The 14,359-nt window shown below is 36.2% G+C and overlaps 1 protein-coding gene across 1 annotated transcript; it reads right to left on the bottom strand.

The window, feature by feature from the left end:
• Nucleotides 1-352: 352 nt before the first annotated feature.
• LOC113741299 (cathecol O-methyltransferase 1) lies at nucleotides 353-5,159 on the bottom strand. Its single transcript, XM_072059934.1, has 4 exons — nucleotides 4,411-5,159; nucleotides 2,559-2,869; nucleotides 1,584-1,648; nucleotides 353-869 (listed from the first exon to the last, which is right to left on the bottom strand). Exons 1-4 carry the CDS (start codon nucleotides 4,878-4,880, stop codon nucleotides 573-575), a joined length of 1,143 nt encoding a protein of 380 aa, XP_071916035.1. The 5' UTR covers nucleotides 4,881-5,159; the 3' UTR covers nucleotides 353-572.
• Nucleotides 5,160-14,359: the final 9,200 nt, after the last annotated feature.

The raw sequence follows: 14,359 nt of genomic DNA, 5'->3' as shown, positions 1-14,359 counted from the left end.
GGGGGGGGGGGGGGGGGAGGCCTCTGAGCATGTTGAAAGTTACCTATTAAGAAAAAGGGCTGAAGCTTAGCATCTCTTGATAGAATTTATTGTTTCTACCTTTGCAATGGAATTTTCTGCTCCTGCATTCAACAGAAATTTTGTTCTTTTGCAGTGCACAATTGAAGAGAGTTATGCAAGGAAATATGCTTTACTGTAACCTGCTCTCTACATATTTCAATTTCCATGGCAATGTTCTCAGGTCGCCAATAACTGTTCATGTAACTTTTCCAATATTAAAAACACCAAGATAGTAGCCAGTGCCGCAAACTGTGATCCCACCAAATCCAGTGGGTAATTAGGTCCAGCCAACTTCAGAGAAAAGGATCAGAGACCATACCACTCAATACTGTTTTGCAAGAAAATTGCGAACCTTGGTACTTCATGTGCCAAAGCTCCACTGATGGACATAATTTCAATTGCACAATCTAAGAAACACTACGCTCATTAGACCAAATAGAGATTATTTAAGAAATACAAGCAAACAAAAGAAATTTCTTCAAATGAAAAACCTGCCAAATGGGCAGACATAACTATTTGTACAACTCCAGGACCCCAAGACTACCCACACAACATTCTAACTTTATGTCTTTAAATCCAGCTCTGATAGCCAAGGCCCGAACATCAGATTCTGATCGCTCTTTCCCTCCAGGATTTTGAGTCATCATGAGAGCATCAGTCTGGAAAATGCCTTTTACAAAGGCACTAGTATCAGGTTTTACGGGTAGAACCAAATCAACAACGATGACTTTGCCATGATCTGGTAGAGCTTTGAAGCAGTTCTTCAGCAGCTTTAAGCAGTGATCATCACTCCAATCATGGAGTATCATCTGGGACAAAATTGTGAATCAAGTTTACATTTTTTTTTTGTCGATACGATAGATTCTATGCTACAACTATTCCTACTCTAAACTACGTGGAGGGGGGACCTAAACAGGTCAAGGGGAATCCGGTGAACCACCACCGGTCCAGATGGGTGAATGAAGTTTACATGAGGACATCTTATATTGACATCGCTCATTCTAATAATAATGCAGTGAGAAGGCAGGACAACTGAGTTTTCATCTCTGTATGACAGTTAATGGTTTATATTGCATTTTCATTCATAAGCTAATTGCCATAGAGTTTTATTATTGGTTTTATACTAAACTAGAAAATCACCTAAGCTAGAAAGCAAAAAATTAAGAAACATCCTACACAGCATATTATACATGTCTCCCATCATACAACAATAACTTAAAAAGTAACATAAAAATTTATAATCATCCCTTATTGAAAATCCATGTTGTATGAAATCTATGGATTAACTAATACTGCTTTAAGAGTGACATTTTTTATTACCCCTCATATACATATGCACACTAAGTAAACAATATCCTGTGGTAATTCAAGAGGTCGACTTGCAAGGTTCTTGAATTGCATCAGCAGTTACTTGCACACAAAAATTTCACAGGAGAATAATCAGCAAATTAAACTTTTATAATGATACTTTTTACTTCATCAAATCTATAAAGAGTAAATTGATGCAGAATAAAAGAGGTTACCTTCATAAAAATAGCATCTCCTCCAGGAACGCTTTCAAACATGTCTCCACCAATGTGTTCCACTCCTGCAACAAATTTTTTGATAAGATAGAAATTACAGTACAACTACATCATAAAATTTCATATACTGGAAATGATGGTTTTTCATCATCGTGTTTGTGAACAGTTAATGTAAATGCACCAAATAAATGAACTTTTACGCATATATGTGAACACACATCTCGATGATTAGTACATCTGAAATGTAACAAGCTGCTTCATTGAACGTAATAAAAGTGATAGCATGAGTGGAAATACTCTGAAGTTCACTCTCCTACCACCATGAACCAATCTGTGCATTATGGAATTCTATGTTAGGAACTCACACAAGCTTCTACTCTTAATTTGACTTCAATGTCTATGAATTCTATTTTCTTTGCCAAACCAAAACTTTTATCTTTTTATCCAATCAAATAAAAGTATATGAAAAAAGAAACGGATAAACAAGTCCATATAAGAATCTTTGTTCATTCCTTCAGGCAACACCTACACATCTTAATTTCAATTAGCATCAAGGAAAAGTTTCTGTTTCCTCTTATTGTATTAAGCTGAACAAAGACTTAAAGTGAACTTGTGGTCCTTGTGATTAGCATTCATAATTTAGATGTGTTCTGTATAGAAAAAATTATTCTGATACAAAACATGACATACTCAGATAATGATGTGTGAGTTCCCTTGCACATGGGACATGTTGTTGAAAATAAATAAAATTAGAATTCTTCTGCAACAAGGAATTTGAGAAAAGCTTCTATCTCAAATTTGCTAATTATGGATATTAGAAACAATTTTCATTTTGTAGAATGAAGTTATCTAAGAAAAGATTTTACTCCAATTTTGTGAAATTCCTTACATCAAAATCAACTGTTTTTGTGAATGCTTACATGGTACACACAAAGAAACATGAAGACTATCAAAGTCTTGATAGAGGAAATTTACCAAGATAGGATGGCGCGTTTTCAATGACATGTGGAAGATCAAAATTGATACCCCTTATAGAAGGGTATTTTGATATAATCTTGTGAAGGGTTATTCCAAGACCACCACCAACATCAACCAATGTCTGAAGGTGCTCAAATCCTTTATATTGTTGAAGCAATTTTTTCATTGTTATGGCTGTAGGACCAACCATTCCCTTGTTGAAAAGCTCATTATACCTGGGATCTCTACTAGGGTAGTCAAATGCGTGCATTCCATGAACTCTATTAAATGGAATCCCTCCTTCAAGCAAAGAATTCCCAAGTTCATACCTAAAAAAAGAGCTATGTATTAACTTACCATATTGGATTCATGGAAAAGGTTAATGACTTGGCTATTTATCGCGCACATCTAGGAAATTACTTCAGGACTTCAGTATCAATATGCCAAGAGACAGGCAAAGCGCATAAGTAAACAATGAACTATAGACCAATATGAAATTAAAAATCCTTAAATAGATCAGGCCATTGCAAAGATTACATTGGATGAAAATCAAGTAGAGTCTTTGTCATCGAAACACCATGCCTGTAACCAATGATCTGTAGTAGCCCATTGAACTGCAAGATATATCTTTTACCATTTTCTGAGGCTTGAAAAATAGGAAAATCTTATTATATATTATCAAAAGCATGGGAAATTTTTCACATGGTAATATGAACAAAAAAGGAATTTTTGCATGGGCCTAACTGTATTGCAAGGGTTTCATATATCTAGAGTCTATGTTACACATTTTAGAACTACTATTCTTCCTTTTTCTATTCCTTTCTAGCAGATTAATAATTCATCTATATGTTAAGCCTTCAATGAATTACCCACAATCACTCCCCTCCATCCCACCTGATAACGTTGTCACCCTTGCTGATTTAGCCTTGGGACTTATTTTGTATTGAATAATTTATATCATTTTATAGAGCTTTTATACAATTTGATTAGTAGCAACTTCCACAGAGGCAAGATGTAAAGGCTAATTAAGAGATACCCCCACAATGAATGTCACCTTCTCACTTTGCACCCCTCATTGTCCTATTGGCTCAATCTGTCCGTGAGGTTTTCAGATAGCATCATGTGATACCACTATCCAAGTAGCCCCAAATTAAATACTATTTGATCAATGAAATGCACTTTTAGCAGAAAAGCACAATTAAATCTTCAATGAAAGAATAACTATTTGTGGATATGGGTAGAAAAATATGCACAACGTTGAGGCCTTGATCTAGCAGCTAAGGTTAAGGCACCAAGGAATTAGAGGTTCTGGGTTCAAATCTCCTTCTCCTTCCTCCTTCTTGAATCCCGTCCATCCCCTCCTAGAAAAAAATTAAAAAAAAAAAACAAAAACACAAGAGGACCCTATTAGTCCTTTCTTTTGTCTACCAGGTGACAAGATACAGATTTTACAAAATCATCAATTTCATTAAGGACATATTTATCTTTTGTTCTTCCATGACTTAATCCATTCTAATTCATGGTTTTTAGGTTGGTCGTATTATTACATCAGAAAATTTGCAAACTACGGATGTGTTGATCAAATTGGAAGATGTGGGCAGCAATAAAATTACGTTTTCTGAAGGGGAATTTTGTAGTTAATTTAAACGTATACAATGATTAACAAGCTTCACAGAAATCCAACAAGATGACAAAGACTCAGGTTGATCTATTCAGTACAACAAAATCAAGAAATCTCGGACTTGATCCATCAGTTTTCCATTTTTTTTAAATAATTTCTCACCAAAATCCAGAAGAAAAACAGAATTTCCCGAACTTTATGCACAAAAATACTAATGCAAAGCATTCTCAGAAAATCGAACCAGCTTACCAGCTATCAATCAAGACCTTATCTTGAAGCAACTCCATGGCAGGCGCCACTGAGTTCCCCTCCTCATCCGGCACAAAATATTCTGCTACCGGAGACAACCCGTAAACTCTTACATATCCAACATCGGTTTCCCCACCAGCACGTTCCCCGGCAACCTCAACTACGTCGCAAGTGAGCAGCGAGTAACTACTCAACAAGCGAAGCATTCTGTCGAGCATCGAAGCTACATCAGGATTATTAGTCACAGGCAACTGGGATGCGATTTCTGAAGGTGATAGCTTGGCTCTTGGGCCGGCTTTGGCAATGATTTCGAACAAATTTAGCTTTACAGCAGTGTATAAAACCATCGTCATTGATGCCGAGGTGACCAGCTGCATTGCGTACGAGAAGTTATCCTTTTCTCCTTCTTCCTTTCCATCTTCATAGGACGATGATGATGTTTTCAGCTGGGTGTTTACTGAATTCGCCATTTTCAACTGCAATTTCCATTTCTGCTTGCCTTACTCTTCTTCTTATAATGAAGCTCATTTTTTGTTTTTTTTTTTAAAAAATTTTCGATCTTTCTTTGTTTTTCTTTATTTGGGAGTGAAACAATGAACAATTCCGAACTAACGCTGGTTCGAATCATCTTCCAATTCCGAACTAACGTGGGACCAACATAGTTGAATCAATTGACAACAACGAGTCACTTTCACACCATAACCATAAAAAATGGTGCGCTCAATCAAAGAAAGATGAAGAGTTGGCCGAAATGGGCATTAAATACTTTTTGAGAAATCTCCGCCAAAGCAATGGTATGGCTATCAACCAAACAACGTAGCTTCACAGATCAAGAATTACAAGATTACCCCTTTTATTCGACCCTTTTCACAGGGTAATGGAGGGATCGTATCATTCGACTCTTTTCCATTGTTTCAATCATAATTACAATGCGTTTGATAAGTTTTTTTTTTTTTTTTTTGGAGTAGATGGGATCATACAACTATATGATTCGTCTGAAAAGGGCATGATAGAAATGGGCACAAGAAAGAGCAATAGGCCGAACCAGCCAACAAAAACGAAACGTCCCTTTAAGAGGTCCAAATAAACTAGATTTGAATAGGTTGAAAAAAAACATATAATCTTGGCAAGAGCGGCATTTCGCAAAATGGATGTTGCTGCGGTATGTTTACATGGTCAAAACAGAGGTGTGGAAAGTTAACGGAAAAGACATTCAAGCATTTTTGGCCACAAACGGTAGGGGAAGTGTGTTGGGCGGGCACGTGGAAAGGGCTTTTGTGACGTGCAACCGGAAGATCTATTGGGGGTTGAAGAGGACTCCAGCCGGGCATGTCAAATGTGGAGGGGCCGAAATTACAAAGCAAAAATCCAGAAGCCTTGTACCGAAAAGGAGTGGTAAGTTGGGTTGCTTTGGAACGTAAGACGCAATAGTCATGGGAAAATTCGGTAATGTTTTAAATGGAATAGTAATGAACTAACATTCCATAACCATACTTGAGTTACAAAATTTCTACACCAAGCTCACATCATCTCTTTCATTTGAGCTTCAATGTGATTTTGGTCAGCACACTTCACCCAAAAGATTGGCGTACAACAGGTTACTGCAGCTTTGGGCCCCAGTAAATAACTGTTGTCTCGCCGCCACTGTTCTGCCTGCACTTTTAAACTAGTACATGTGAAGGGTGCGCTTGCGATGAAGAAATTCGAGCAATTTGTGCTGCCCTGCCATATCGTTAGTGTGTAAGATTGAATGTTGACAACACATCGTTACGCTTTTTTTATGTTTGCCAACTGAATTGACCGCTACTTCTTACTCTCTTAATATTACTGGTATGAAAACATAAACAGCTTATCTTGGCCCTTGTATGTTCTGACATTTTCTCGACAAAACGCCGTTGTAGACAAACGTGTATGAAATGTAAGAATAAAGGATGATAGTTAGAAGGTAAAGAGGGAACTCCTCAGCAGTGATCTACGTGACGGATACTGTAGTGAAGTGAGAAGTTTACTAAGTACAAACGAAATGGTGGTTGATTAGATACTGCAAAACAATTTACTTATGGAAAAAAGGGTACTCTGTTCTTATAATGGAGGCAAGCCATAAAGAGCTTGTCTTTTAAGACAATGTGATACTACGATGAATAGACCACGATTTGATTTATGAAATTATCCAAAGAAAATTGCTGAATGATTTTGTCAACTTAATTAATTAATTATTATACATATTCATATAATGCATTATATAATTATGCTAATCTTTAATTTTATATTACTATATACACATATATATTATAATTATATGCACATATAAAATACATTTATAAATATATTTAAATAGTAATATGTAAATATATACTATAACAGTATTTATAATATACATTTATAAAAAATTTTAATTAATGTATAATATACTGTATAGTGATATAATATATTAGTATAATTATACAATGCATAACAAAAAATATATAATAATGACATAATTTTCTTTGCATAATTTGATAATCCAAATCGTGGTCCCAGTCTGTAAAGTATCACTTTGTAGTAAAAGACCAGCTCTTTATGGTCTTCCTGCATTATAATAACAGAGTACCCTTTTTTCCAGAAATAAATATATTTATCGGATAATATAAAAAATAAACTCGATTTACAATAAAAGTGATGCTCTTTATGGCTCTCCTTTATTATAAGAAAAGAGTACCCATTTTTCCGTAAACAAATTTATTTATCGGATGAAATGAAAATAAACAAGTTGTTGAATAAAACGGGAGCTCTTTTTGGCTATCGTCCATAAATTATCCATTTCATGATTTTTCCATAAGGACATTCGGGGGAGGTTTCTGAGGGTATCCCTTATAATATATGTGTATATAATATTAATTAATTATATAAAAGCATAATTACATTTGTTATTATATAGATTGTAATCTGCTGCCAAAGTTATTTGGCTTGCGCATAACCCGATTCGAATACACGCTCCAATACCGAAACGGGTTGATTTTCGAATATGTAAATCGGGTTTGCCTCCCCTCCACGCCCGTCCCCGCCTCATCAATTATCCCACAAAAAGCTTGTCTTTCGTGAACTTCTCATCGTTTCTCCTGTTTAGCCCATCAAAAGCTCCGTTGTTGTGTAAACACACTTAACAGTTTCGGTTAAAGCTTTCCCCCCCCTTTCTGAAATTTGGAGCTTTTCGAAAAGTTTTTCGCGGCAAGGTCGAAGAAGAAGTAGATTTATCGCGTTCGCTTCCTCTGTTGCTCAAAGTACTCAACAATTGAATCGCATCCCGGAGCAAGCATAGGCAGTAACATGGAGGCCTGTATGAGTCTTCCAGTGTATGCAGGCATGTGGGTCGACGTAGAAGCTCTCGCTGGTGAGTGTATTGATATCACGGAATATCTGAATGCCCAAAATTTGTTAAATTTGATGGCAAATAATGACAAGTGCTATGATGCGATGGTTAGGGAATTCTATGCTAACTGTAGGGCAAATAAGCAGAAGTCAGTTCTGCGTTCAGTCGTTAGGAATGTAGAAGTGTCAGTGTCTACCGAGGTTTTGTGTTCAGAGTTTGGGTTGGTTGACAGTGGATACACTGTTGACTATAAACGGATTAGCGCAAAGAATGTAGATAAGGTTGCTGTGAAGGGGTACAATGACCTAGAATTTCTTGGAGAGATTAGGCAAAATGGTGACAGAGTTATGAACACGGGGAAAAAAACTAAGTTTTATGCGCCGTATATGAAAGTGTTGCCACGGCTGTTACATCTGATAATAACTCATAACATTTTACCCAAAGCCGGAAGTATCACTTCCATTAGTGCATTAGAAAGAGTTATATTGTGGCATATGTTACACAAACAACCCGTCAACATAGCCAATTTGATCATTGCAACAATGCTCAACAGGATTAGGAAGATTAAGAGCAGGGAGAATAAGAGAACACATCTCCCATTTGGTATGTTGCTGACCAGGCTCTTTAGGCGCTTTAATGTGCCATTCTTGGCTGACCATGTTGACAGAGGATTTTACGCCCAAAATATGGGAGTATCGTACTTCAAAAAACTGGCATTCAAAGCTGAAGATGGTGGTTGGATGTGGAAGAAATCCTATACCTCTGATGCTGTCATTGGTGAGACTGGGGACGCGAATAGAAAAGTTGAAGAAATAAATAAGATGGATAAGGGGGGGAAGTGTGCTGGGGTCGAGGTGGGGCCGGTTGTGGGGGAAAAGGCACACCTTCAAGATGTTGTCATACTGTCTGAACAAACCAGAAAAGGGGCAAGTGTATGTGACAAAGTTATTTTACTCCTTTTTGTTTCTTCTTCTCGATGGCAACACAGGAGCATAACCCAATATTTGTATGACTAGGTTGCGGATAAAGTGACACAAATTTTACAAAGGGTTGGTGCCATCGAAGTGAAGGACTGCGGAATTGAGAAATTGCCATTTCTACGAGATGTAAGACATGCTCTTGCACTCTCATGTAATCCCCTTTTTATATGCTAATACCTTTATTGTCCAGTGTCTACCACAAGCTTCCGGCGTAGCACCTGATGAATTGAAAGAAGCCGTACGCTTTCATGTCAGAGAACTCGTCCCGCAGATGTATGTTAAAGTGTCGGTATTTTCTTTGGCTAACACTGATCTCGCTTTCATCTGATTATTGTAATCATGTCAATCATTGTTCACAGCTGTGTGAGTACACTAGATAGGCAGCATCTCTTTGATATTACAAGAGAAGAACTGGAGGAAGTGATGCTTCAGGACACACTAATCAGTGACAAAGTAAGTTTTTTATGCGATTGCACAGGCCTACCTTGTTCACTAATCTCGCTAAAAATTGTCCACTCGATGTTGAATGTTTGAATTTGTTCCATTCTGTGAAGGTTGTGACCCAGTACCTTCACTTACTCCAGAAAGAATATAAGCAATTCGTTTTCTTCAATCCTATGTTTTGGGTACGTAACGAAAATTATTGTATGTGCTGTTGTGCCTTGCAAAATGTGGACCTAATACTTGCTTCTCAATCACTTGGTTGTAGCTTAAATGCGTGTTAGACTATCCATGCATATCTCCCGCAACCAAAAAGACATTCGTTGATCAAAGCAATGACGACTATCAGTCAAATCCTGAAAAGGTAAACATTAGCTATCATTCTCGCCTTAACATTCTTATACAATATGAGTAGCAGCTGCATGTTAGTGGAATTGGATTTAGCCTAACATGCCTTAGCTTTTAACACATTCAACATTGCTTGTTGTATGCGATTGCAGATTTTTTTCCCAATCATTTATTCAAATCATTGGTTGCTCATGATTGCACATGTCAAGGACAAACAGGTGTACATTGTTGATTCTATGGACAATTACAAAACCATCTACCAAGGTTTGATGCAATCTGTGGTGAGTATACTCCAAAAGCGTACCTTAGCTTCGTTTCCGAAGAAGGTAACATTTTTCTAACATTCGAAACCTGCTGTATTTATTTCCTTTTTTAGGAATGGATTTTGATGGAAATTTTCCACGAAAATCAACCCTGGACATTTATTCTTGTAAAACACAAACTAAAACAGACAGACGGGGCGAGTTGCGGGGTTTTCACTTTGAAGTTTGCGCAATGTTGGGCAAAGGGGTGTCGGCCAGAATTTGTAAGTGCACACATTGACAACCCCTTGTGGCAAGCTGACTCTATTGCGTCTGACATTGTTTCTGAATGTATGTACAGCTTGATGTTGTCATTGCTAGAAAATTTATTGCCTGGGAGATCGCTTTGGGTAAACTTGCGGACCCATTCGCTTATGCTGCTTTCCTGATAGAAAATAAACAGGCACATGAGGCTGTAACCAGAGGAGATTTGCAAGATCATGCTACCAAGGATGTGGGCCATCAGGAAACAGGGAACGGTACATTATGTCTCGCCTTTACTGTAATTGGTTCGTTGCATATGAAGGCAATATTAAATTTTAAATTCTTTAGGGCTGTAGCAAATTATTGGTACGAAATTAATCATTGTATAAAGGAAACCATAAAAAGTGTATGTACCTCTGTTCCGATGCATCTCCTTGTGACACCATTGTAATAAATCCTCGGCCCCAGAACTTTGCTTTACACTTTCCATTTCCTCTTGTTTGATTTCTCATTATGACATTCAAATTTGATCTCACATGCACAATCCATGTGCTGAAATGCTGTATGCCTTCAATTTTTCCCCAGCCGAAGGTACAAGGGTGAAAAAAAACCCGCCAGAACTTGCGTCCAGCAATGATTCAAAGAAGAAGCTTCTTATTCTTGATTTGAATGGAGTGCTTCTGGGCAGTGCATTTACAAGGATGACCAGAAATCGGGACTTTAACTTCAGACCACATTGCCGTGAATTTTTGCAGGTCTGTCTGTCATATTTTGAGGTCGCTGTTTGGTCATCAAAGCTAAGGTATCCGCCAACCTATATTTCAATTACTTGATTAACTAGAACGTCCACAAGTTTTTCTGTTGTTCCCTTAATTCAAGACAGTTGTGTTTTCTGCAGCCACAACATTCAACCAGTGTTGGACAGTCTATCCAAAAAAATGAATGAACGTTTGGAGCAGAGACTGTTATTTGTTTGGGTGAGATGTCATTCACAAATTACTTCGATTGTGTGTAGTCAGTCCGTGTGTAAGACTTCTGATAAATCAAAGTCGGGAACAATCAATATTGTGCAGGATCAGTCGCGGTGCACTATGACACAAACCAGGCTTAGGGAAAATCCAGACAAAACGGTGATGTTTAAGGACCTGAAACGTGTGTGGGGAGAATATAAGTCGTACAACAGCTCTAACACGATATTAGTCGATGATTCTCCGTATAAATCCGTCCTTAATTCTGTAAGTGCACCATACGGGAACTGATCGTTATGTTGTATATGTTCCAGTATGCACAAACAACATGATCAGGCCTAACTGTTTCCATATTACTCGTTCTTCAGCCGTACAATGCCATCTTCCCCACCTCTTATACATGTTACACTGTAGAAGACAATTATTTGGGTAAGACCTGGTCTTTTTGGCTTTGAAATGTGGCTTTTGCTACGGAAGAGCATCCGTTCAAAGATTGGCCTGACACAAAACTTATTTGCAGATCCTGAAGGAGATTTTGTAGGACACCTGAAGAAATTGGCCCGTGCTGATAATGTACAAGATTTCATTAAGCAAAACCGTTTTGGACAATCACCCGTAACAGAAGGCAGTGTGGATTGGAACTTTTATGTTAATGTTGTCAGCAAGCTTGGACTGCAGAACACAGCAAAGCAAGTGACGCGCAAACGGGAAGCCCCAAACATATATCCTCCGGAGGTATTTAGATGCATTCATGTTCAGGACTATGTTGACAATAGTTCATTTCGTTTTTTTGATAGCTAAAATTGCGTCTGATCATATGCACAGACCAAGAAAAAAAGGAAAATTTGAAAGCATGAGGAAGATCAGTTTATGGGCCGTTCACTGTACGGAAGCTTCTCCAAACCATTGGAAGGAGAGAACCTATCTTCTGATGGGACACACAGGTTAAAAACTTTTGTGCTTTAGTCAGACACTGGGTCTGTCTAATTCATATATGTTGGTACTACTTTCTTCCCTTCTGTTTTTGTTTGCAAAGGGCCATCGCTGAGTTTTTTTATGCAAATTCTAAAAATGTCGAAGTTGGGAATGACGTATGTTGTATGCAGGTTCCCGAATGCACATGAGGAAAAATTATCAGATAAAATTTGTAATTGCTGTCAAATGCAGGATGCGTCAGCCATATACTTCAGACCACATTGGCATGTAGTAAGTTTAGCCTGTTCTCATTCTAATTGTTTGTTGGCAACTTATCGTCTAAACATTAAGGATCTAAATGTCACTCACTAAATCTGCCCGTCTGGTTAACCTCTCGGATACGTGCAATACTAACAGTTGGTCAGGGAGCAATGGTTGACATTAATTGAGCTAGGCTCCTTGCTTTGCGTCTGTACCAAAATAAAGTCCAGCAATGGAATCTTCAAACCCAACACGAAGTCTGTATGAGTAATGTATTCCTTTAGCTAACCCCTGGTTGAATATGTACTTCGATAGGGAAAATTAGCTGCTGGACTAGGAGCTTAAGATTGCCTCACTTTTGAATGGGGATGTCTATGCTGCTGACAGGCTTGGAGAACTTACAATACATTTCTGGGCCTGTATTGATGCATTCGTTGTACAAATTGGAATACGTTATTGAAGGGATGCACATGACGCAGGCACAGATGTTTCCCATCATGCAAATATATATGTCCATATATTTATAATATATATGTGTATGTAGTAATAATATATTATATAATTATATTTGTTATTACAAATATAGTAATATATACTAAAAATTATACTTATTAATATATAATATTCTCTAGAATTATAAAAAATATTAGTACAATTACACAGTGTATTAAATAAAAATATATTATAATTTTTTATATAAATAAATAAACTAATTCTAAATTTTTTGGGATAATTTCATAAACCAAATAGCGGTCACTTCCGTAATGTATCACTTTCCCATAAAAGGCCAGCTCTTTATTACCTTCCTCCATTATAAGAACAATGCACCCATTTTTCCATTAATAGATTCATTTATCGGATAAAATATATGATAGCTCGTTTTGCAATAAAACCCCAGCTTTTTATGGCTTTTCTCCAATATAACAACAGAGTACCCTTTTCCATAAAACAATTTTTTTATCCAATAAAATTAAAATCAATCAGTAAATTATACTAAAATGTATATTATAATTTTTTATATAAATAAATAAACTAATTCTAAATTTTTTGGGATAATTTCATAAACCAAATAGCGGTCACTTCCGTAATGTATCACTTTCCCATAAAAGGCCAGCTCTTTATTACCTTCCTCCATTATAAGAACAATGCACCCATTTTTCCATTAATAGATTCATTTATCGGATAAAATATATGATAGCTCGTTTTGCAATAAAACCCCAGTTTTTTATGGCTTTTCTCCAATATAACAACAGAGTACCCTTTTCCATAAAACAATTTTTTTATCCAATAAAATTAAAATCAATCAGTAAATTATACTAAAATGTATATTATAATTTTTTATATAAATAAATAAACTAATTCTAAATTTTTTGGGATAATTTCATAAACCAAATAGCGGTCACTTCCGTAATGTATCACTTTCCCATAAAAGACCAGCTCTTTATTACCTTCCTCCATTATAAGAACAATGCACCCATTTTTTCATTAATAGATTCATTTATCGGATAAAATATATGATAACTCGTTTTGCAATAAAACCCCAGCTTTTCATGGCTTTTCTCCAGTATAACAACAGAGTACCCTTTTCCATAAAACAATTTTTTTATCCAATAAAATTAAAATCAATCAGTAAATTATACTAAAATGTATATTATAATTTTTTATATAAATAAATAAACTAATTCTAAATTTTTTGGGATAATTTCATAAACCAAATAGCGGTCACTTCCGTAATGTATCACTTTCCCATAAAAGACCAGTTCTTTATTACCTTCCTCCATTATAAGAACAATGCACCCATTTTTCCATTAATAGATTCATTTATCGGATAAAATATATGATAACTCGTTTTGCAATAAAACCCCAGCTTTTCATGGCTTTTCTCCAATATAACAACAGAGTTCCCTTTTCCATAAAACAATTTTTTTATCCAATAAAATTAAAATCAATCAGTAAATTATACTAAAATATATATTATAATTTTTTATATAAATAAATTAATTAATTCTAATATTTTTGGGATAATTTCATAAACCAAATAGCGGTCACTTCTAATGTATCACTTTCCCATAAAAGACCAACTTTTTATGACCTTCCTCCATTATAAGAACAATGCACCCATTTTTCCATTAATACATTTATTTATCAATCAGTTCTCTAGTAAAACCCCTTTTCCAATAA

This window comes from Coffea arabica, chromosome 1c, assembly GCF_036785885.1.
Source record: "Coffea arabica cultivar ET-39 chromosome 1c, Coffea Arabica ET-39 HiFi, whole genome shotgun sequence".
Classification (NCBI taxonomy): Eukaryota; Viridiplantae; Streptophyta; class Magnoliopsida; order Gentianales; family Rubiaceae; genus Coffea; species Coffea arabica.
This window is presented reverse-complemented; position numbering and strand designations above follow the sequence as displayed.

Bases quoted from the DNA above. Each gene is read 5' to 3' on its own strand.
- LOC113741299 (XM_072059934.1), bottom strand. From the start codon at position 4,880: ATGGCGAATTCAGTAAACACCCAGCTGAAAACATCATCATCGTCCTAT. The intron at 2,870-4,410 runs GTAAGCTGGTTC...CTCTTTTTTTAG, and splicing joins AAGGTCTTGATTGATAGCTG to GTATGAACTTGGGAATTCTT. The intron at 870-1,583 runs GTAACCTCTTTT...ATTTTGTCCCAG, and splicing joins GAGATGCTATTTTTATGAAG to ATGATACTCCATGATTGGAG.